General features: G+C 35.1%; 1 protein-coding gene across 3 annotated transcripts in view; it reads left to right on the top strand.

Annotated features, from left to right (window-relative positions):
* The window catches only part of LOC105201379 (fibrillin-2), a 36,605-nt gene extending 24,552 nt beyond the window's left edge, over window positions 1-12,053 (top strand). For all 3 annotated transcript variants that reach the window (XM_026138000.2, XM_039456668.1, XM_039456669.1), the window contains 22 exons: window positions 308-474; window positions 547-875; window positions 1,168-1,594; window positions 2,123-2,476; window positions 3,140-3,253; window positions 3,448-3,606; window positions 3,682-3,896; window positions 4,168-4,525; window positions 4,615-4,760; window positions 4,918-5,026; window positions 5,094-5,372; window positions 5,936-6,361; window positions 6,573-6,821; window positions 6,932-7,135; window positions 7,716-7,841; window positions 7,913-8,152; window positions 9,331-9,503; window positions 10,293-10,487; window positions 10,604-10,708; window positions 10,838-10,990; window positions 11,065-11,268; window positions 11,494-12,053. In XM_026138000.2, the coding sequence (XP_025993785.1) occupies window positions 308-474; window positions 547-875; window positions 1,168-1,594; window positions 2,123-2,476; window positions 3,140-3,253; window positions 3,448-3,606; window positions 3,682-3,896; window positions 4,168-4,525; window positions 4,615-4,760; window positions 4,918-5,026; window positions 5,094-5,372; window positions 5,936-6,361; window positions 6,573-6,821; window positions 6,932-7,135; window positions 7,716-7,841; window positions 7,913-8,152; window positions 9,331-9,503; window positions 10,293-10,487; window positions 10,604-10,708; window positions 10,838-10,990; window positions 11,065-11,268; window positions 11,494-11,712 (4,951 nt within the window). In that variant the 3' untranslated portion in view covers window positions 11,713-12,053. The remainder of the gene's footprint in view (window positions 1-307; window positions 475-546; window positions 876-1,167; window positions 1,595-2,122; window positions 2,477-3,139; window positions 3,254-3,447; window positions 3,607-3,681; window positions 3,897-4,167; window positions 4,526-4,614; window positions 4,761-4,917; window positions 5,027-5,093; window positions 5,373-5,935; window positions 6,362-6,572; window positions 6,822-6,931; window positions 7,136-7,715; window positions 7,842-7,912; window positions 8,153-9,330; window positions 9,504-10,292; window positions 10,488-10,603; window positions 10,709-10,837; window positions 10,991-11,064; window positions 11,269-11,493) is intronic.
* The last annotated feature ends 14,003 nt before the right edge of the window (window positions 12,054-26,056 follow it).

The raw sequence follows: 26,056 nt of genomic DNA, 5'->3' as shown, positions 1-26,056 counted from the left end.
TTTAATCGACTATTTATCATTATATTTACGTTGTGCTCATAAAACTTTTTTTAACTATTGTAATAATAAGTGATTAAATTGTAATTAAGATCATACTATAAGACTAATATGACCGACACAATATTAATATTTTCAATTAGCAAAAACCAATTCTTTCATCTGCATCATTCTATATGCATATCCATGTTAAACTAATTAAAATCTTAAAAAGATTATAATTATCAACCAAACATAAAAATAACACGATCATATGTATCGAAATTGAAATGTGCTCTGTATAGATTATACATTATTATTTGTGAGACAGTACTGGTTATGCTTTGAACCTGGACGGGCGAACTTGCGCGGACGTTGACGAATGTAAAGAGAACCCTCGAATCTGCAACGGAGGTAAATGCCAAAATAGACTGGGCGGCTACATATGCAACTGCACGAACGGTTTGTTGCCTGGAAGGGAGGGTATAACCTGCATAGGTAAATCTTTCATTACTGCCATATAATTTACATCATCTGCCAATTGTTGTCTACGTGTCGTTATTTCGTTAGATGTCGACGAGTGCGCGACACAGCCGCGAATATGCGGATTCGGCGAATGCTACAACACAATCGGCTCCTTCAACTGTCGTTGCGAGGAGGGATACTCGGTGAAACCGGCGGAGGGACCAGCGTGTACCGACGACGACGAGTGCCGGTTGAACGCTTATTCCTGTAGCGAGTTCGCCGAATGCCAGAACACCCAGGGCTCGTACATATGCACCTGTCACGAGGGCTTCACCGGGAATGGCATAGAGTGCTGGGATATCAACGAGTGCTCCACGAACAATGGCGGCTGCGACTCCAACGCACATTGTATCAACACCGAGGGTTCCTTCAAGGTATCTATTCGTGATGACTTTGTCGAGGTTTCTGATTACTCGCTGTAATTATAATGAGTCTGTATATATCAATATGCACACACCAACTTGATTGGAAATTACTTCGTTACATATTGTAATGAAGTTCTAATTAGAATTACTTTTTTTTAATAACTGTAACTTAACTTCATCCCTTTTTTTCCTCAAGAAAATAATGAGAAGAAACATTGTCTCCAGATATATTATAACTTTGTTCAAATGCTATCGCCAACTTTTTCATGTAAATTCTTTTCCGCTAAAATTGTTTTTGTAGTGCGTGTGCGATGCTGGCTTTCGAGGCGACGGCTACAGCTGCAAAGACATAGACGAGTGCACAGAGGACAACACGCTCTGCGAAAATGGACACTGTCTGAACTACCCGGGCGCTTATCGTTGCGAGTGTGAGATGGGTTTCATGCATCCGGATGAGCGTAATGAACAGGCATGCGTGGACATCAATGAGTGCGACATGTTCAGCAATCTCTGCGTCTTTGGTCACTGCGAGAACATTTTCGGCATGTTCCGCTGCGAGTGCAACGAGGGCTACAAACTCGATGGTTCCGGCGGCAACTGCACCGACGTGGATGAGTGCGAGAGCCCGCAGTCTTGCCAATATGGCACCTGCATCAACACGCAGGGCAAATATATCTGCAGATGCCCACCACATCATGAACTGGTGGAAGCTGGGAATGCCTGCGTCGGTAGGTTTTCCATTTATTTCCCATATAATACAGGATTATGCAACATTACAATTTTACATAAAATATTTTATATTAAATTTTAATTTAATTTTAATGCACATACACAGTAAAAAATTGTGCGTCCATATGTTAAAATTTTCTTGTGTTACCACGTTTTGATTAGCTCGTGGCGTGATCGTTGCTAAGCGAATATGCAAGATGATTGAAGTAGCTAATGGGACTACAACATAACATAATTTATATGTACATCACATTTAAAGTCATAATAATGTAAATAAATGTAAAGTATTGTGTCAGTTACTCAACATTTTTAATTTGTCAATAAGTAACACAATGAATAAAAAATATTTTAACTTAAAATTTAAAGTGGATTTTCTGGGACATGCAAAAAATGTTAAAATTAACATTTTATGTTTTACTGTGTACGTCTGCAACGTTTTGCAATCTTTCTGTTCTACCTGGCTTCAAATATTACGCTCTTCACGTGCCACAATTTCACTTTATCCCGATTTTAAATTGATCACACAGACAGACGCGAATCGCTTTGCTTCACTGGCCACGAGCATGGTACTGGACGACCCCAATGCATCTTCGAAGTGGCATCATCAGTGACGAAGGCAACATGTTGCTGCAGCATTGGCACCGCCTGGGGCAATCGTTGCGAGGAGTGTCCGGAAATCGGCACGAAAGAATACGATCAACTGTGTCCCAGTGGGCCGGGATACAGACCGAATCGCGTAACCGTTATTCTGGAAGATATCAATGAGTGCGAGGAGCACGAGAATATCTGCCAAAATGGACACTGCACCAACACATTCGGTAGTTTCATGTGCTCCTGCAATGAAGGCTTCATCCTGGATCAATCTAAGACTAATTGCATTGGTAACGAAAATATATACGTCATTTGAAAAATTCTGTACTTAAATTTATGTATTATAATTAGAGTTTGACCAAAACTACTTTTCTTTTATTTTCGGTGAAACCGAAATCGAATATTCGGTCGATCTTTAGTTTCAGCCAAATCCGAATCCAAATCCGAAACAGAAACCAAAACTTTAATAAAAAATATAAAAATTCTAGAAAGGTATATATGTATAGAAGCATGCACAAGAAATACCTGGAATTTTAATAAAAATTCTTGGAAAATCGGAGAATGGACTTACGGAATGGATTTACAAATTTTGATTGGACACCCCGTTGTTATATTAGATCAGCCGTGGTTGTTATAAGTATTATAATAGGTTCGCACATTTTATATAAATTTATATACAATTTTATATAAATTTTACAAAAATAAACCACAATAGGTTTATTTGTGTAAAATTTATATAAAATTTGTGTAAAATCTGCTTGTATAGCCAAAATTTAAATTTTTAACCAAAACTGGCCGAAACCGAAACCGAATGTTCAGTCGGACTCTAATTATAATCAATACCTAGTCCCTTTTGTAAAAAAAAATTTAACTTTGAATTCTTTTAAATTTCCTGAATTTTGTACATTTTTTATGATGAAAGGATGTTCAGCTAACGTAAAAAATTATTGCAGATATAAACGAATGCGCGTTACATCCACGAATATGTGGCGTAGGACACTGCATCAACGATCAAGGGAAATACCATTGTGAGTGTCCCGAAGGATATATGGCGATGCCTGGAGGAAGTCAGTATGCCCAAATACAAAAAAACTTTATACTATGTTGTCATATGTCATTATTTACTTCATTATCGCCACTAAATATAACTGTTGAAATAATATATATTATTAAAGATTGTAATAAAGATTTGAATATAAAAATGTGCATCAAGATTGATACAAAAAAAATCGTAAGACATAATTGTTATTCATCTCTTTAGAGGAGTGCGTAGACATGAGGAAGGAAGCCTGCTACCTTACATATGAATCTGGACAGTGCCTTAATCCCATGGTACAACCACAGACAAAGATGTTGTGCTGCTGTTCCATGGGAGCAGCATGGGGCATCCTCTGTGAGAAGTGTCCTGGTGAAAGAACCCGTAAGTTTTCAAACGATCAAACAATATGTACATACGTGTAAAATAGAATTAATAATGATCATTCGTTATTTACAGGTGAACATGAGATTCTCTGCGGATTGGTGCCGGGTCAGATCATGAATCCAATCACGAATCATTCCGAGGAGATTGACGAGTGTGCCCTGATGCCAACAATGTGTACTCACGGTCGTTGCATGAATACACCCGGCAGTTTCGAGTGTCAATGCGATCGTGGCTTTATTTACGACCAGGACTCGCATCAGTGTATTGACGAGAACGAGTGTCAACAGGTGCAATCTTTGATGCAATCGTTTTGTCTAAAAGATTCTGATCCGTTTAATCCGCGAAAAAAAAATTATTATAACAAGAGTCTTTCAAAAATCAAATTAATAAACTCCATAAAATAAAATTGATGTGTATTAGAGAAAATCAAAATTATAAATCGTGTAATCTAGTATTAAAATTTATCAAAAGTGAAACTAATTTTTAGTTCACGTAACGGACAAATAGACATTTTGCGATAAACATTAAATTCATGAACATTGTTTTCGCTGTTCTCAGATACCGAATCCCTGCAGCGGAAACGCGCAGTGCATTAACCAGCAGGGCTACTTTGAATGCGGATGTCCGGCCGGCTACAAACTCGGACTCAGTCAGCATGATTGCGTTGACATCGACGAATGTTACGAGCGATCAGGCATCTGCAGCAACGGCGCGTGCAACAATCTGCAAGGTGGCTTTCAGTGCATCTGCCACTCTGGATTTTCGTTGACTCGCGACAGGGACAATTGCGTTGACATTGACGAATGCCAACGCAATCCAAATATATGCAACAACGGGACTTGTATCAATACCTTGGGTTCCTACAAATGCCAGTGCTACCAAGGATTCAAGCTGAGTCCGAATAACGACTGTGCGGGTAAGTCAACCATATTTGGAAATACTCAACAATTTTTCAGTTAACAAAATACCTTTAGTGAGTCTCGACCTTTAACAAACTGGTTTTAGATATTAACGAATGTCGAATCATGCCGTTTTTGTGCCGCAACGGCCGATGTCGGAACACGATCGGCGGTTTTGTTTGCGAGTGTGCGGACGGTTACGTGTTGGCGCAAGATGGCCAGCACTGTCGCGATATTGATGAGTGTCATGAGGTGCGTCGTGCAGATCCTGACGGAGACTGTTTCTCATAAGTTTCCAAGAAGGAGATGCATTTAATATTTATTTATTAAAACTTTAATTTAAATAGGCTATAGATTTATAATTATTTGATACGTACTTGATGTTTACAATTTAATACTTTATCTGCAGATACCGGGATTATGTCCATCTCCAGGAAAATGTCAGAATTTAATGGGATCTTACATATGCACCTGTCCACTAGGATACGAACTGGATCATTCGAGAAGGAAATGCGTTGGTATGTTAAAGTTTACATTGAATCATATTGATTATGTACTTTCTAAACGCGATTTATATTTGTACAGACGTAGACGAGTGCGTGGAGACGAGAGATATTTGCGAGAATGGACGATGCATCAATACAGAAGGTGGAGTAATTTGCGAGTGTCCAGTCGGATATCGATTAAGCGAGAGACCAAATTCACTGAGGTGCATCGATGTAAGGGAGGATCAATGCTACGATAATTATAGAGGAGGCCAATGCACCTTCCCACGGGAGGGTGGGATGACCAGGAAGCACTGTTGTTGCACGATGGGCAAGGCTTGGGGCCGTCATTGCGAGCAGTGTCCGCCCGAAAATAGTGGTAAATATCTCTCTAAAAGAAATTGTGGCTTTCAATTCTTGTCGTGACATTACTTTTTATAGGTCGCTAAAGTGCGATTAAAAACAAAGAAGCATCTTCGTGTAATTTTTTTTTTTAAGATAAATCTTTCGGTTTGGTAATGGCTAATGATCTGTCGCTACAGATTTTCAAAGTTTCCCAATTGCTTCTGTCATTGACACATTTTGATGATGACTTCTAGAGCGTTGTCAAAAATTTATTCTGATCTCTTCACTCATGCAAATGACTTTTTTCTCTTTTTTTTTTTATATTGTTATTTTGTTTTTTTTCTTCTTTATTTTATTCAAACAAAGAAATGTACACAGAAATTTTCTTTGTAACATCAAATAATCCGTTGCTTCTCTGATTAATTTATAACTCTATCTGTAGCTACACCACGTCACACTTTGACATCTTGTAGTCTCACTCGCGCATAAACATGAAACGAAGAGCCAAATAAATATTAATTTTATCAATTTAAAAGTTTGTATAATTATACGTATTCGAAAGACAAAAGAAAATAATATACAATTACATTTATCCAGATGAGTTCAAGAGAATGTGTCCGGAAGGACCAGGGCGAGATGATACTGGAATCGATTTGAACGAATGTTTATTTATGCCGGATGCTTGTTCTGGTGGCGAGTGCATCAACACGGACGGCTCATTCCGATGCGAGTGCCCGACCGGATACGTGTTGGATGAAACTGGAAGGCGATGTGTGGACGTTAACGAGTGCCTGACTGTGCAGAATATCTGCGGCAATGGCACTTGCCGCAACATCGACGGTGGTTTTGAGTGCTCTTGCAATGACGGATACGCGCCCGGGGCTCATCAGACATGCGAAGATGTAAATGAGTGTTTGGAGCTGGGCAATCAGTGTGCCTTCCGATGCCACAACGTTCCAGGTTCCTTTCGATGTATCTGCCCTTATGGATACACCCTGTCACCTGACGGCCGCCATTGCGTAGGTAATTAAAAGCCGCATTTGTCGATGTACGATTAAATATTTTAAAAAGTTTCTAACAATAATTTTGATAAGAGCTACAGAGCCTGATTTTATAAATACACACACACACACACACACACACACACACGCATACATACGCACACACACGCACACGCGCACGCACGCCCACACGCACACATTTACGAAGAAGAAAAGTAATATAAAATCTCCAGATGTCGACGAATGCACGACGCCGGCGAACGACTGCAAATATCAGTGCAAAAATCTGATTGGCACCTTCATGTGCATCTGTCCGCCTGGCTACCAAAAGATAGGGATGGCGGACGAGTGCAAGGATATCAACGAATGCGCCATTAACTCCGGCCTTTGTCAGCACGGTCGTTGCGTTAATTTAGAAGGGAGCTACGAGTGTCTCTGCTTCGACGGTTTCGAGGAAAGCGCGGATGGAAAGTCGTGTATCGGTATGAAGCGCAAAAAAAGAGATATTAGATAATAAATAGAATCCCGATATATTAGATATCGGGATCGAAATGCTGAAGACAGAAATATACTCGTACTTCCATATGACCAGACCGAAGGGTCGGCTATTGCTTCCTGCGAACGATCGCCGGCAGATGCATCTCCAGAACCTCGGAACAGCTCACGGTTACGAAGGCGGGCTGTTGCTGCACCATGGGAGCAGCCTGGGGACCACATTGCGAAATCTGTCCATCCAGAGACTCCGACAATTATAATGAGCTCTGCCTAGATAAAGGCTTCTCCGTGGATGGACAAGGTATGCAGTATATTATCTATCTCGTTTTCTTTACTGTATCTACAATTCAATCGACGGTGATTAAGAAATAAATCAATTTCCCCGATAGGAAAATATTTATGAAATTTCTCAATAAGCAGACAATATTTTTTAAATGTTTTTTAAATAAAATTTTATTTAAAAAATATTAAAAAACGTTTAGAAAATATTGTTTGCTCATTAACGTATAACAAAATCTTGTGTAAAAATTGATTTGTAGTTACGTACATATATTTAAACAAAAACATACGTATCTTTATTTCACAAAAAGAACGTCGGAAACTTATTCAAGCACCTAATAATTATTATCATCAGATTATTTATTTCAAAAATTATAAGAAACAATGTCTATTTTATTTTTGTCCAAACACATCGAAAGCAGGTTTTTTAAACACTCTTCTTTGTCTACTTTTTTGACAGACATTATTTAAAAATTTTATTCCAACAAAACTGTGTTACAGCGTATCATCTTATCGTAATTCTCGCAAATTTTCCTCAATTTTTGCTGTCATTATTGTACTCATCAAAATTTTTCGTTTTAAGAATTGATATAAATTTTCAGATATTGACGAGTGCAAAACCATACCTGATCTCTGCAGGAATGGCATTTGCATCAACACACTCGGATCCTACAGGTGCATCTGCAATAAAGGCTATAAAGCCGATGAAACTGGTTTTCGATGTATTGGTAAGCTTCTTCAGCCATTTAAACTTGATAAATTTAATTTTGTGGCAATAAATAACAAATTGAAATTGCAGACGTTAACGAATGCGAATTAACGCCAAAACCATGCAAGTACAATTGCCAGAACACCCAGGGCAGTTTTATTTGCTCATGCCCGTCGGGTTTCATCCTAAATCCCGATGGTATCAGCTGCAGAGATTTGGATGAGTGCGCAACTGGAAATCATCTGTGCCAACAGAACTGCATAAATACACCAGGAAGTTACACTTGCGACTGTCAAGAAGGCTACACCCAACAGGGAGATGCGTGCCATGGTTACGTTTCCTTTAATTTTTTTACTTTGATATTAAAAAAATTGTATATGTTCAAATGAAACATTGCACTAATAACGTAAATATTTGACGCGCGGCTTATGTCTCACGTGCTTATATTTTATCAATTGATTGAAAGACTATTCGCGACTTCTGCGGCGAGACGTTTCTGCATGTCTTTCAAAAGGCCGTTGCTGATATCTTTTACTTTTGGGTCGCACAGCGAGAGTGTCGCCACTGGATTTCTTGTAGCTATTGTGACCCATCAATTGTAATTCTGTCTGCAACAAAAGCATACAAGGCTCCTCTCTTTAAACGCAACACGGTGTTTAAGTAGTATGCCGACGTTCGGAAAAAAAAGGATAGAAGAAAACCTCCCAAAAATTGACCATTCTGCACCAGCTCAGAAACAGGGCTTCCTCGAAACTTCTTTGTGTACGACAAAGAGCTTCAATTGTCACGGTGTTTTCTACACAGAATGCACAAAAGTGAATAGTAGACTTGAATAAAAATGACATTATAAGCCAAGCCGACTCTGAAACATTGATTCCAAGGCGTAAAGACCGTGGATAATTTAATCTTTTTTTGGGCTATGGTATTTGTAATAATGGAAGCTTAGCTAATGATGAAACGTTTCCGAAATAAAGCGTAGAATGGTTATAGCTAACCCAATTCGTTAACGTATGAAAAAGCAGTAGAATTATGAAAAAAAACGAACCATTATTCGTTACCAATTTTCGCCCAGCATATCAAATATTTATAACGTTATGATAGCAGTCTGTTTCATTTAAACGACGTGTATCCATATAGGGTATAACAACAGTACCAAGTATCGTCGTAGAAATATATTCATGTACTTTTTGAGCAGTTATTAGACAGTTTTATCACTTCTATCTAGTAACTGTCACTGTACGATGTATGTACCGTCTCCGAGCGCGTAAATATTAGATTGATTCGCCTTCTATAATATTTCTCTTTTAAAAAATATTATAGCCTCGATTTTTTTGTATTCAAATTTTTGTCTTATTTTTTTATTTTATAAGAAATGATATTAAAATTTCGATCACAAATTGTGGGATATAAGCCTGTATATAAGCTTAATGTATATAATTGTTTTTCACTATGTTCTTCTAAATTATTATTCGCGTGCCTATATTTCTTAAAATATAATTTTCTTCCAGATATAAACGAATGCAATCAACCAGGCATTTGTCCGAAACCTGGCAAATGCATTAATACCTTGGGAAGTTACCAATGCATTTGTCCGAGAGGTTTCAAATTAGATCATACCGGACGATTCTGCACAGATCACAATGAATGTGCTGACGATGCTAATTGCGAACATGGTTGCCAGGTAAGTTGAAACGACACTTAACAACTGTTGTATCCCCATTAGTTACTTCAATCGTTTTACATATCCGCTTAGCAACGGTTACGCCACGAGCTCTCGTTGCACCGGAAATGCAAGTTTGCAGAATTTGCAATCGTGCGAGCAACCTAAGCCGCGCACGGTTGACACCGCTATGACCATATATGGTCATTGTGAGGTCCCGATGCCTCATCATAACATAACTATCAATATTAAAAATTAAGCTGCTTAATCTTGGGCAGCGGGAGATTCTAATAGTAAAGTCCGAGCGGCGCTTCGCGATAAGTCGGTCACCCGACACCCATCAACACGTCCAGCAGCCGAGTGCGCGACAAAATACATGATCCGTTCACCACGATTCGTTATTACAGTAAAAGAAATCGATTATAATAATCTTTGAGGAATAACAGTGTTAATTATCAAGGGAGAATATTATTCGCCACCTCACGCGTCCTCCTCTAAGTGCCCTCCTCGTAAGTTCCAACCCTTAAAACGGAACAAAGCCCGAATATTTTATCTTGTTGTACCTGGAGGTACAACACAGCGTAATATTGTCGTTTGACAAATTTTCCGAATATCCGAGTGCTCGACCAGCTTTTTCTTCGTTTATGCTTTGTTCGGAACTCCCGACGGTCAAGGAAGAATGACACAGTTTGGCGTCATTGTTATTGCCGTCTATCCATTTCGTTTTTAATTCCCACTTTTGTTCTCGCTTTTAAAAGTGACAAGATATACCATTCAATCTAAAATATTTTAAATTATAAATACTTTTAGAATCTCATGGGAACTTACCGTTGCGGGTGTCCGGACGGCTTTGTACAACACCTTTATCATAATCAATGTATAGATGAAAACGAATGTAGTTCGTCACCTTGCGGAGACACTGCTTGTATTAATACTATTGGTAGTTATAAATGCGGATGTCCAGATGGATATCAGTTCGACAATAATTTGGCAATTTGCGTGCAGGTAAAATAAATCTTATATTTTTGTTAAGTTAAAACTGAATACATCTTTGAGGCTATTGTTCATTTTCCAAACCCAATCTTTTTAAAGAGAAAAGACAAATTGTTTATGTATTCAAGGTTGGCGCAGGATGTCTTGGAAGTCCGTGCGCTTTTGGATGTACTCCCAACGGAGCTAGTGGATTTATTTGCGGCTGCCCGACTGGTTATCAGCGGATAGGACAGGTTTGTTCTCTCTCGACTTTTCGTGTTAACGAAACTACGTAACGAAGAACTTTGATTTAAGCTTTCAACATATTTTTGAAATATCTAGCAAGATATTAAATTATTCATTTATCAAAAAATTTACTGCAGGGTCACTGCCTGTCTACCATTAATCCATCGCATCCAGGACGTTATGACGAGGATATTGGCAACGTGCCGACGTTCCAAATCAATCCTGATCCTTATCATATACCGCCGGCTGATGATAAAACAATTTCCACGGAAGGCTGTTTCTCGTGCAAGGTAAGCACAAATGATTCCTTTTTATCGCAATAATGCGATGACACAGAATAGGTAAACGAAATATTTTCGAATAGGTAAACGGAAAAGAACGGCACAGAAGAGGCGCCAGGAATAAATCGATGAATGGAAGAATTCGGACGAGAAGAGGCGAGTTGAAAAAGAAACGTCGGAACGCCCGGCCGAAAAGACATCATCACGGAATTGAACACGTGCTCAAGATCAATCTGCGTCAGACGAGACATCGAACGCGGATAATTAAACTGCAATCCGCTATCGAGGTAGGGAAACGAGTAAAATGACATTTTAGCCCAGGAAATGGCAAGTGAAAACAATATATCTTTTTTTTTAATTTTTAAGATTCTAATTTTCGTGTTTAAAAATTTTTAATTAATCCTCACTACTTGAAGTTAAATACACTCGGTCTGTTCTTGCTATGTCTATGAATTATTAAATATAATTGTGAGCTCTTCGATCGGAAATAATAGACGGTTGTCATTCTGCAGGACGAGAATGTGGACTATACCATTGCGAAAGGCAATCAGGACGGACACTTCGAGATTGTCAGGGAACGCGGTATTTCCGCCCTGCACTTCCGACATCGGTTGAAGAGTCCCGGCGAGTTTCACTTAGTTATCCACGGTCGGCCCAAAAACGCGACGGCAACGAGAACAGAATGGGAAAAGCCTCTGACGTTCATGGTCCGTCTCATAGTCACGGAATAAGATTGTCGGAGGAAAAATCCAAAATAATAGAATTGCGTGAGAAAATCACTGCCCGACAACACTGCGTAACGCTTTCTCTTAGTCAATTTTGCGTAATTATCTCGAGCTACGGTAAAGTATTAAAAGCACCAACGTACGTAAGAAAGGGACGCGAATAAAGAATGGCACGTAAAAGCCGAAAATCGGTAACATAGTACGTCCTTCTTTCGGACAGTTTGGAATTTTTTAAATAGAATAACGATTATTACGAAGATAGTGGAGCGCCTTGACCTTCTGTGTTCAATTGCGTGCGGATTGCATTATTTAACTGCCAGATAATAAATATATTATTTTACAAGTGATTCTTTACGATTACCACTTTATAATGGTTATTTGCACGATATATCCAATTATGTCCAATCGAATGCTCGAGTAACGGTATTCGTAACCATACCATAGAACTTATAGTATATGGAACAGGAATACGAGCGCAAACGTGAGAGCAACATCTAAAGGACGGAGATATATCTCTGTCCTTTGCGCGTACGATCCAATGTTGTGCCCATGATCGCGCTCCGCCAATGAGCGTTCAGATCCTCTCCCCCTCTACTCGCCGCGACGTGTCAGCTGACGGAGGACAGAGCGGACAGAGGATCGGGAGGATACAGCACGGAGCGCTTTGCTTCTCATAATTATATTCCGTGTGATCATTAAGAGGATGCTAAAGTAACAGAAGAACTTCCTCGACGTCGGTCCTACAGATCACTGCAGATTATTTATCGAGCAAGACCAGGCTATTGTTCTTTGTCCATTGCATAGATCTGTCTTTGTTTTTTGATTATTTCGCCATCTGCGAAAAGTCCTATCAACTACTGTAGGGCTCCATATTGCTCTGTTTATGACAGTTCGGTTTCGCTGAGCGAAACATGCATGTGGTAAAACCACATTAGCGTATCTTTTTTGTTAGGCGTTCAATCGTAATTTTGTGAGGTCAGTGTTATTCGTGCATGTTTTATGAAGGGTGCTCTACTATCATTTTGTACGCACGAGCTACACAACTTCTGTATTAAGGTAAAGTTAACCTCAGGTGACGGCTATACGAGTGAATTTTTAATGATTTATTAAATTTTTGTTCGATTTTCTTATAAAATTGACCTGAGCATCCTTTCTTTTTACGCGTATTTCAATTCTAAAAAAAGTTTTTGTGATTCTGTAAAGCCAATCCAAAGATATTTAATGCACTGTAAATGTCGGTAATTCGTGGTACTTTAGCATCCTCTTAACATCGTTATCGATTATTATTGATACGCAATTTACTGGTTATTATTCATAATAGGTCATTACTACATTTTGTGTTACAATCATGATAAAGCAAAAAAACAAATCAGACAAAAATTTGCACGGACTCATAGAAAAAAAAAAATGGAATTTAATTAACCCGAGTAAAGATGTCATTGTTATCACAAGTGCGTGCGAGAAAATTATCAAGGAAAATAAAAATGCAATTAAAAAAAAAATGTTAAAGATTTCTTGGCGTCAAAAGTGTTAAATAGTATTCTTACTCGTTGTTTTCTTCAAGAAGAAATGATTGAACACATTCGGAATCAAGAAATGTTAAACAATTATAGAATTCAATTGGTTAAATGTATCATACGTTTATACATAAGAATTTGTTTATTTCACAAGACAAAGATTTATAATAATACCGAAAAAAGAGCATATATACGTCATAAATACACAAAATTAATACACTTTCATCATAAATAAAAGACTAGAAAAGTCCATTTTACATTTACTTTTTACTATTTCGCATCACATATTTAGAAATTATTATAAATAAGACAAAAAATGATTCAAATAAACGAATTAATGGACTCGAAAACAGGCACAATGGATTTCTAACTGACGATACGTGGTTCATGAATTATGCTCGCTTAGAAAACAGAGTCTAACTCAACGCATGCGCACTGTGTCAAGGCTGTGTTCCGTTTTTACTGGCAGTACTGAAAATTTATAGTTCACGTCACATATACTATACATTTTCAGTACTGGCAGTTAATATCGGAACACAGCCCAAGTAGGACGCGCAAAGGATAGAGATATATCTTCGTCCTTTAGATGTTGCTCTCAGTCGCCACTCATTGCGGAGATAAGCTATTCCTGTTCCATATACTATAAGTTCTATGAACCATACAGGGTGATTATTAATAATTGGAAAATTTTTTACCATAGGAGCATGATTTATCGACACATATGTAATTTCTAAAATTATATTATATTAGAAATACAAATGCGTCGGTAAATCACGCTCTTATGGTAAAAAGTTGTTCTAACCATTAATAATCACCCTGTATATTCGAAATTGTCTTTCTGGTCATGGGTAATCTTAACGCTTTGACAGTCGTACGTTTCACACGAGTACTACAATCTACCGTCGCGTCGGTATCTTTCATGGAATCGTTTAGAATTAACACTATTATTTAAACTGTATAATCTAATTATTATTTTTTTATTAATAAAAAATATTTTTTTATGAAGGAAGAAATCAAAACAATTGCAATCTGTATGATTATAAATCTGTGGATTTAAAAGATTTAAAAAATGAGAACAGAGATTGCGCGGGTGAAATCGTGTCTTACGCGATGCCGTCAAAGTGTTAAAATTTCATCCAGTTAATTATTTCGAAATCGTACTAATTTTGATTACAAATATCAATTTAGGCTTTATCCTTCTCGACAGTCAATAGTTTATATATCAACGTAATCTCGATGAACATTCGATATTAATTAATCGCTGCGTTATAAAAATCAGTAGTCAGAAATGTGTAAATCAATTATTCTATGTCATCAAGAAACAAGTGTTCTCTCAATTTACTGCTTATAATTGTTACATAAATATAATGCATTTAGATTAGAAGTAACATACTAGAAATGTACAAACACCAGATTATATTATAGCTTTAAGCGAGCGAACGCACGTGTATACATATATAAAAAGATAATAGCTTTATATATTTATAAATTTTAGCTTGGAACAAACGAGGCACGAATGTAGTCTTATGTACAAAATCAGTGAACTTTGTGCTTAAACTTCAAAGAGAATTTATTATTATATATTATCGATATAATATACAGTCGCTTGGTTATATGTACGTTATTACTTCGTGTCTACATCATAGTAAGGATTTTAATTACATATAATATATTAAAAAACATGTCAGTATAACAAAGATGTGAATAAATTTATTTAAATCAGCTCTGCTCTCTGTTTCTTTTAGCATAGAATTTAGCAAAAACCTTAGATGTATTGTTTCACGTTTTTCTTTTATTTTTACACAGTAAAAACATTTTGTACTTCTGTTAAAACAGAACCTTGTTAAAAAGTCGTGTTATAGCCGAGCGAAAACGACCTAGCGCATGGCATCCAGTTTCGGATCACCATACACCGGAAAGAAAATTAAACTTTTTGTAATCAATACAACAACATTATAAAATCAAGCGCGATTTCGATATGCACATCCGCAAAGGGATTCAAATTTCCCATACAATGCAAAGATATCGAAAGACGTGGATAGTTTTTCGGGCTTCCTGCCCGAAATACTATCATTCTGCGCAAGCAATTGCTGAGTTGCCTTCCGTTATTCATATTGCGGCTAAGCGTTGGAAGCTGCGTTTTGCACACGCACACAATTGGTCGAAGTGATTGACAAATTTACAAATAAATAAAGCAACAAAAGCGGGAAGCGACAGAGAGTAAAATCATTAACTGACCGGTATGTTACTCGCCGTGCGTATTCCACGTCGAGCCGGTAACGTAAGCCGGGAGATAACGCATCAAGACCCGTATATACCGGATCGTCCGAAAACCAAGTGAATATACTACAAATGTACAAAAGGAAGATAAGAAAGATACATTATTATAACGTTGGGCAAATCAGTGTGTCTGAGATCTTTGAACCAGCCAAGCTGCCTTTCTTCGAGTTCTTACTCCTTAGGCGCAACAACGATCCCAAAAATACATTAGTGACGTGCTAGGGGCACAACAAACTCATTGCCGCAATACAGGCAAACCCGAGAATGCGAAAACCTAACGTCCATTGCCCGAATATATTGCGAAAACGCTTACACATGCGGAAGCACTAATGTCGCAATCGCGATCGGCAATAGCCTTTTGCAATTGCGATCTACATAAACTGCTGCTTGAAACTCGAGCAGCAGAGAGCTTCTCGGTACACGAGCTACGAAGCGTCTGCGTTGCAATACGACACCTCCGGCAGTATTGATTAGGACTACGGGGGAAACCACTATAAAAAAGGGGCGCCATGCTAATCTACCTCATGACAGGTGGTCTGAAAATGATAGCACTTTATCATTTTCTTAATAGTAACTTTTTTAAAAAGTTTACAATAAAAAATGTGCTGATACATTACAGGAAATATATGGCACGGTAAGTCATCTTGATATCATGGAAATATCGAAATTCGTGCAGATTTAAAATAAAAAAATTATATTATTTTGTAGCATTATAACATAAAATACAAAATAAAACCACGAAATAAAAGCGACTTTTTATTCGGCACGGGAGCATCGATTTCATTGATTAAATTAAAAACGATAGCTGACAGGTAATAATAGGAGACACAAGATTCAAGCTCTATCCCTATAAATGAATAACGCTGAAACGTTGCAGCAAGACAATAATTCAAGTCGCTACCAACAGTAATAAAAACGGAATAACCCAAAAAGAAGGAAAAGCGGGAGGAGTATTCCCTGGCGAATGTCTGGTGAAACCACATGATTTCACATATGCAGTAAGCATCGTGAATACTACAGAGGAGCAAGTGGAAATAAGAACATCGCAGAGACGTCCTCGTAGGTTCCAACCTTTAAGACAACGACAATGAATTCCGATTACTACTACATCAGTTTACCTTAGCAACATATACGCCACAAGTGCCTATTGCTTCGGAAATGCAATCTGGCAAAAGTCGATTATTGCGTGAGCAAATTCAACAATAACCATATATGGTCATGTCGAATTGCGGTAACCATATATGACAATATCGACGGCCTATGCAGTATAAATTAGGCTGTCTAATGATGAGTGATCAGAGAGTTACTTAGAATACGACACGAGACATGTTTCGGCCGTGCAAGACTTTTTCGTCGAGCGGTAACGTGATGGTACCGATGACATCTCGATAACACGAGCCAAGATTATACTTCTGAGGAAATTAACCTTTAAGGAATCAACAGTGTCCAAATATCGAAATACATAACGTGGGAATAAAAGAAAAGAAGTGTCTGAGACTCTATCCGGCCACATCCAAAAGTCCATCTGTTATAGCCTAATAACGTAAGGCATGGCAACCGAATAAGGTTACCAGGCCACATAAGTGTTAAAATTAAGAAATATGCGAAGCATGACAACCAAATGAGGTTATCATGCCACGAATGTAAAGCATTTTCGCAACACGGAGCCCAAAATCCCGAAAACCCGTGGACTACTTGGACTAACCGTGTCACGAAAATGCTGACGAACGATTGCGCCAAGCAACGGCTTAACGCAATCACCCTTGTACAAAAAGAGCGCCCAAACGACCAAACGACGGAGAATAATCTGTAAAGTCGTGCGAGCAACCGGGTGTCGCGTCGTATCCGCAGCTACATTAAGTGTACCTACGTTGTAATCGATTGTGAGTGCAAATACATCTATTATCTGAAGCCAAATAGACTTTATCATTTTGAACCTCCTCCGCCGGACCTCAAATTTCCTGGTGTCCGCGAGCTTAGACTCGCACGTTAGCCGTACAACACGTCCAAGCGACGTTCTTTCTCGTGGGTCCTAATCCTTAGAACAAAAACCACGAATCCCGAATACTGATAATATTGTAAGATATTATCGGGTATCAAAATATTCAAAACGGTCGTTATCGCTACAGAAACGGAAGAATCATTTCATTAGTAGAATTATCTGTAATGTGTACGGATTTGAAAGATCCACCGGATTCGCCAAAGAAATATATTCGTATCTCGCTCCTTATAAAATCGCACTTTGTCCGATTCCGTTTAAAAGCAATTCAATTAGTTTACACAAAATAAAGCACCTTCACAATTAAAAAAATTGGAAATAGAGTTTCTCACAGAGAAGACAATTCTCTTTTGATTTATAAAGCATATTTTAAATATTTTTACTTGCTTGTGTAACGTTTCCTTAACATTGTATTGCAAATTTCGTAAACGTCCCAAAAACGTTGGAAATGTAACGTCGCATATGTAAGGTAATTGAATCGGAACATTTCTGGTTGCTTGAACGTTACCCGTTTATGCGACAAAACGCAAAACGTATCATGGCTATAACGCAACGTTACAAAAACGTCGTTGCAACATGATTTTGTTTAGCGGATCCCGCTAAACATGAAACCTTCAGGGAACGTTACGTTTTGACCCTAATTTAGTGAATTTGTAACGTTTTATATGTACAGATAATGAACAGCTCCTGTAACGTTTAAAAGTAACGTTTTACTTGCGTTAGTTCGTGGAACGTGTCAGAAACATTGCATTTTTACCTTAAATGTGATTTTTTGGAACGTCACAAAATAAACGTTTTGTGACGTAACAGTAACGTTTCATATAAGCCGTTTTTTTTTGCAACCTTAAAAACATTACCTCAACGTTACATGTACGATGTTTGTGAAACATTCATTTCGCTACGTTGCTTCAATGTTTTTTTTGAAACATTAATTTTTACACATTCAAAAACATCACAGCAACGTAGCATATGCAACATTTTTAACTTTGACATACTTTCCTAACCTGCATTAACGTTGTTACATCACTCAAAGGTTTAAATTTATTAACTACTCTATAGCAGCAATAATGTATTGTATTAAGACAGTCTTGAAATAAGAGTCGACTATAAATACCGGCCTTTGAGCCAATAATTATATTGTATTATACATTTAAGAAATAAGTTTTTGAAAAAGTTTGTTTTAATTTTTAATCACGTATTATATATTTTTATTAAATATTTTTTAAGTATTTTTTTTATAAAATACTTGTTTAAGAAAATTATTTCAATAAACATTTTTCAAATGTTTATTCAATATTTATTTATTGTGTATTATTGTGTATTCAACATTTAAACTATTTATATTTCAATTATTATTTATTTTAAAACATTTTTAAAAAAGTTTAAATTTTAATTTATTTTACAGAATTATTTGGAATAACGATTTAAAATAAAACAATAAGAATTTTTTTATATTTAATTTAATTATTGTACTATTTTTTTTTTTTTTTAATTGTATTCTTATTTAAACGAATATAACAGAAAAGTTCAGATGCTTATTTGTAAAAATCAGTAAAAAAACTATATTCTTATATATGTTTATATAACTAATATGTTTTAATTATATGTTTCACCTTTTTAATAACATATATTTACCTGATCTATCAGCGATATACATATATTAACGCAAAGTGTTCAGGGATCATCGCTAGAGATCAGTTCGTAGCGATCATGGAGGTCAAGCAACGTTTACCGGAGTCGCGATTTGGATGGGTGACCACTTAAAATTTCCGAAAAAAATTCTTAAAAAAAAAACTTCTGCGAAACTGGCACCTCCACAATTTAAAAAATTAGGAATAGAATTCTAATTTCTCACAGAGAACAATTCTCTTTTGATTTAAAAACATATTTAAAATATTTTTACTTGCTTGGGTAACGTTTCCCTAACATTGTATTGCAAGTTTTAAAAAAGTCGCAGAAACGTTGGAAATGTGATGTCGCATATGTAAGGTAATTGAATCAGGACATTTTTGGTTGCTTGAACGTTACCGAAACGTTTATGCGACAAAACCCAAAACGTCGCATGGCTATAACGCAACGTTACAGAACGTCGTTGCAACATGATTTTGTTTAGCGGGAAATAAATAAAAAAAATGAAAACAATGATAAAATTAGTAAATTTATTTTATTTAAGTGTGAATAAAATGTGTAACATTAGTAAAATAATATAATACTACAAAATTTCTTTAACTTCGTTTCTTTATAAAAAACTTTTTTTAGTCGTTTTTATTAAAATATTGTTTTTACATTTTTCAAATAACATAGTTTTAGGAACATTAAATATTATACTTACTTTTCTTATAGAAATGTTTCTTTTTACTTTTAATACTCTGTACTTTTAATTCTTCTTCTAATGACAAATATTTTTTTGAGAATTTCTTTTTTCATTTGACGTTTTATATACTTCGCAAATTATTAGAACTTATTTTAAATTAATTCCAATTTGTAATATAATATTTTTAGATGTATTATAATATTTTTAATGTATTATAATACTTTTAGACATTAATATAAAAAACACAAATAATATTTCCAATGCTACTATCCAATCATCGGATAAAAGAAGTCAAATAGTGATTGCTTTTGATAAAAAAGCGACAAAAGTAACCTTTTATTAATATATGTATATAGTAACATTTTCTTAAGTAACTTTTAAAGTAATTAAGACCAATTAAAGAAAAACAAAATTACTTTTATTGTTTTCGAGTTCATTTTTGAATAACCTAGCATCTCGCACAGACAAAAGCATCCTCCAGCACACATTGAAGCTCAATAAAAGCGTCAACCAACGCGGACTCCGTTCTCGAAAGAAGACAGTCCCAGCATTCATTGACCCAGACAATCAAATGTAGTGAGTTTGTTGTCATATTGCCAACAATGTTACAGCGACTAAGTTCGATAAACTCGGGACAAAGTGAGACAGCATTTTGTCTGTACGGTTACACTCAAGTGATTTCCAATTCTATTAATGGCAAATAAATAGCAACTTTTCAACATCAAATATAGTACTTGCAAAGTTGTTGCTATCAGATCGCTGTCATCTTTTTCGAGAACAGTCCCAGCACCCATTGATCTAAGCTCGATGAAGAGCGTCAATCAAAGCGGACTCTGTTCTCGAAAGAATCAGGTAGTCCAATCACCTATTAACTCAGATAACCAAATGCAGTGAGTTTGTTTTCATGTTGCCAACAATGTTGCAGCAACTCAGTTCGATAAACTCGGGACAAGATGAGACAGCGTTTTGTCTGTAAGGTTGCACTCAAGTGATTTCCAATTCTATTAATGGCAAATAAATAGCAACTTTTCAACATCAAATTTAGTACTTGCAAAGTTGTTGCTATCAGGTTACTGCAATCTTTTTCGAGAACAGTCCCAGCACCCATTGATCTAATCTCGATGGAAAGTGTCAATCAACGCGGACTCTGTTCTCGAAAAAAGGCAGTCCCAGTACCCATTGATCAAAGTTTAATCTTAGCCGTCGATCAATACGGACTCTATCTTATTTTGAGAACAGTTTCAGCACTCAATGATTGAAGCTTGTTCAAAATTTCAATCAATGGGTACTGGAAGTGTTCTCAAAAGAGGATAAATTATAGGATATATCTTTTTGTCTATCTGAGATGTTTAATTACCCAAAGATGAACGCGGAAACAATAAAGGTAATTTTGGTGTTAATAACTTTAAAATTTGAGGCAGTGTATTCTTTTCGCATTTCAATTAAAGATTTCAATTAAAAGTAATTGCTCCGCAAAAAAGACACCAAATTAATTTTAAATACGCACTTAATATTTTAATGATTGAAAGGTTACTTCGGTCGTTTTTATCATATTATGATAAACATAATCTCATTCTACATATTATACATATTTATAAATTTTATGTTAGCTCAGGAAAATGTGACTGATAGTGATTCATTTCGGACGATACTGATTATTTAGTAATTTATAAAAGAAAAGGTGATAAAAAATGACTGAAGTATTTTCGTGCGTTATTTTAATGTTAAAATAATTTCTAATTATGACACAAATATTTAATAACACTTGAATACCACAATACCAAATTGAAATTAATATGTAATAAAGTTACTATATAATTAATAATTTATTAAATTGTTAAGAATGGAATAATTATTGAATGATTACTTACATTAATAAAAAACACACAAGATATCTTGAATGAATTAATAGTACAAGAGTACAATGAATGTTGATCACTAATAACAACCTTTATTATTATAAATTCAGACTGTCAAACTTGAGGACGAACATTAGAACAGTCCTAGACTAATTGTTAGTAAAATTAATTTTAAAAGAAAAAATAAATTCTTTAAATATACAATCGGGGTTCTAATGGCTGGTAGGGTCGGGGTGGAGTATATCTTGCTGAAAAGTATAAAACTATAAAAAGCCGTGAAACGCTGAGCTGCAAAACATTAAGTTTTGCAGGCTGCGTACCAAGACAACAAGCATTTGAAGGTAATGATTTTAGTATTAATATAATTTGTTTTGCGTCTTTAGAACTTTTCTATTTTTATCTGATTTATATAAATTTAATTAGTTATTACGATAAAAACAGTAGAACTTTTTGTGTTTTAAGAAAAGCTCTATTAAAGGTAAGAGACAGAAAAAATAAAAATTTTGAAACGTTTTAGTTATTAACTCGACAAAAAAATATTATTCTACTACGTATAGTATTGATAAAATTTTAATGGCATTGATATATCGCATAATACTCAGCATCACTTGGTAAACGCATCGAATCGTATCGAATCAATGAAGTTATAATACAAACAACTTAGACGTTTCTCTCGGTAAAGTAAAATTTATAATAGTCAGTAAAAAAGATTTTTTTCTTACATTGCAAAATTTAAATTGTAGAAAACTGTTTCCGTTTAAGCGCTTTCGAAGATTTCACTATAAACAATTAGACGTTACATAAAGTTTAAAATCGAATATTGCATGTATATTTTGTACTCCACTATCTGAAAGATATTTATATAGTTGGAATATAGGAGGTAATATGGAGATAAATTTTTCTATCTCACAGAGACAGAACTGAACACCCACCTTCGCGTGAAGAGCGATCTTCCACTGCATGTTCACTTATTGGCACGAGACACTACCGCGGAGCGCGTAACGTACATCGACGTTCTATAACGAAGAAAAACTCTACCTACGATTAAGCAGCTTAACTTATACCATTAATAATGAGTTATGGTGGGGCATTAGGCCCTCGACATGACCATATATGGTCATCAGCCGCGCGCGATCTACTTCGCTTGCGCGGTTAAAGAATTCGCAAGCTTGCATTTCCGGCGACGGTAACGAGAGCTCGTGGCGTGATCGGTGCTATGCCGAGACGACCATGATAGCTATTTCGATATATACTTTTATACTAATCTTTAAAATAGATCTAATTTTTAATATTTACGAAGAGGGGAGGATCTTATTAGATGATACAATAGATATAGAGAATATAATAGAGGATATAACAGATGTTTTAACATTGCTATTATATTTATATATATAAAATTAATAATGTTGTGATATTATTCTGAATTAACTTAATAATTACGTATCAAATCTGACAGATCAACAAGCGTACGTGTTCATCACTTTCAAGAATATTCAGCTAGATATGAAGAGCCTTGATTAAACTGAGTGAGAAATGTTGAAATTTATTTCAATGAAGTATTGAGATCAACGTCGCTATTTAGTAAGAGAGAATTATCAACTTCTTACGGAAAATGTCTTATTAAGAAAATGTTGATTCAAATTTAACTAATAAAGTAATGTAATAATACAAGAAGAAAATTAAATATAATTTTAATGTCAAACGTTAACGGTAACAAAATAATTATTTTAACTATAACGTATTGACTAGTAGCCAACTTTACAAATAATTAAAAAAAAGTTTATATTATTACTTATTATTTACTTTATTTTTGGTATGTTATTACATTTATTATCATCTACATAAGGCAGTGTAAATAGTAACCGCAAAAATAATCTGTGAAAGATATAAGTACCATTCAGCGTCACGCTAATTAGCATCTTACACAATTAGAGATACCTTACAGAAGGCTCTTCAGTAAGTGATACAAATCGACATGGAAATCGACAGTAGTTTTACCTTTCTCACTGAATTTTGAACAAAGATAAAATGATCTCCTGTGTCAATTTATACATCTTGCTAAAAAGCTCCTGTAGTAACCTTTAATAGACAGCCTCTAAATTTGAGAACACGTTTCAATATAAATAAAATAATTTAGTAATATTAGAAATATAAGAGCCTAGTTTCGAAAATCTCAATTAATGTATTACAAGAAATTAACAGAAAATAACTGAAAAATAACTGGTTTTTACTTTTTTAATAACATGTAACTGTAACAAGTTACTTTTCAAAGTCAATAACTTGAAACGGTAACTATAATTATTTTTTGAGAGAAAAATACTGTAAAGCTTTATAAAAACTTACAACTTGTTTTACGTTTTACATTTGCTTCTTTTACGTTGCATTGTTCCAATAAAGCGTGCTGCAGCGTTAAGTTATGTAAATTGCTGCCGTTCTGGCCGTATTATAGTCTCAATCAGTTTTAACCTTCATGCACACTATTTTAAAGCACCATGGCTATTCAGCGCAGAGTAACGAATGAAACTATCAAATAAATTTTCGACGAAAATTATTATGTATGTACACACAATTCAATGAAAAGTGTTAGAATTTTTTGTTCTTCTATTTTTGAGATACTTAATAGATATCGAGAATGATGAAACATAAAAGCTTACGCTCGATACGCAATTTTAAACGGCTAATTTCATAAGAGCAATGTTGGCTTTAATCTTGTGCTTATCACTATTGAATTATATGGTTTCGCCGAATGTAATCTGTACTTCTATGTGGCTATACGTATAAATAATTTTATCTTTCATTCATTTTATCTGCCATATAACTGTTATCGAATTCTTTCCACGTAAATAAACGTATCGAGTCAGAAGTCTCGAGTCTCTAATTTGTGATTTGAACGTGTTCACATTTTGCATAAGCCTCATTATTTATTTGTCGTAACATTTCTGAGCTCTAACTGTAACAAAATTTTTGCAACGTTTGACATTGCATTTAATAATGGTATTATTATATCAAGATTAAATTGTTTAATTTAAATTTTAACATATTTTTTGCGTTTATTTATACAATATCCACCGCTGAATAATTTTAACTAATTTAAATGCGTACAGTTTTATTGCATGTAGAAAAAAATTGCATTGCTACTTACAGATATAACCGATACACTTTGTTTTTGAATTGTATTTTTTAAACAAAATAAAAGAAATGAAAATCTAAATTAAAAAATGTCTTTTATGACAATTTTTATATTATTCCAAATGCAATAACTAATTTTTTTTAGATAACCAGAAAAGAGTGTGTGACAAAATCGGCTCCTAAACCGACATAGTAAACTGTAATGTTGCATTTTCCTTTTTCTTTTCTTTAACATAAATCATTTGTAGAAAGAACAAATTAATGTACAAAAAAATTTTTGGAAACCTTTCACTTTAATTTAACAAAACGTTTTTATTGATTTATTCAAGAAATAACAGGTAGAGAAAAAGCTCGATAGCATAAAAAGATTACAAAAGTTTTTTATTCAAGGAAAACGTGGCACCTTTTTTTTAAAAAGGGTAATTTTGTTTAGTAATATATAATTTATAACAATTATTTTATATATAAAAGGTAATTTTGTTTAGTAATATATAATTTATAACAATTATTTTATATATATATATAATTAAAATTTGATTTAAATAATTATCTACCAAAAGTTTGCTATACCACAAATCCCCTTTCATCCTCATTGTCATGAATGCTATAAACTAGAATATTGTAACTATTTTTTAAAGACAGAATTTACTATAAATTTATTTGAATATTTTTAAGATAATATTGGCAAGAATAGAGAGAAATCATTTATTAATTAATCGACTTGATATCCACCACCAAATTAATAAAAAAAAGGCAGCATCATTATCAAATTCTCGTTGTATTTTCTGTATCATAGATATATGACAATACAATTTTACAGTAATTACCGACAAGAATATTGATAATTTTGGAAATTTAACAAAATATCGAACATTCTGAAATTCAAGGTAGTAGTTCAAAGTGAGAGAAATAATTTGTTTCAACACAATAACAGTTACGTAATTTAAATAAATACGCAACACGCAATGACTAATAAAGCAAATTATTTTCTCCAATTTAGCATTTCCTCTTCACTTGTCCTCTATCCTTTATACCTCTTTCGTTCTCAAATTGCTCATCAAATTTTTCTTCGCCTCTCCGCGTGCTTATAATTCTCATTACAACACAATATCAATCTCATTTTCATATTTCTCAAACGCACATATTCATCAATTCAACTCCTGTTTCCCCTCCTAGACATTCTAATTTACTCGCGTGCGTTTAATTATTCTTGCACATTCGTATTTCCCCTCTTCCTATACCGCGTCTTTGC

Source organism: Solenopsis invicta, chromosome 13 (assembly GCF_016802725.1).
Source record: "Solenopsis invicta isolate M01_SB chromosome 13, UNIL_Sinv_3.0, whole genome shotgun sequence".
NCBI lineage: Eukaryota > Metazoa > Arthropoda > Insecta > Hymenoptera > Formicidae > Solenopsis > Solenopsis invicta.
The sequence above is the reverse complement of the archived record's forward strand: the minus strand, read 5'-3'. Positions and strand labels throughout refer to the sequence as shown.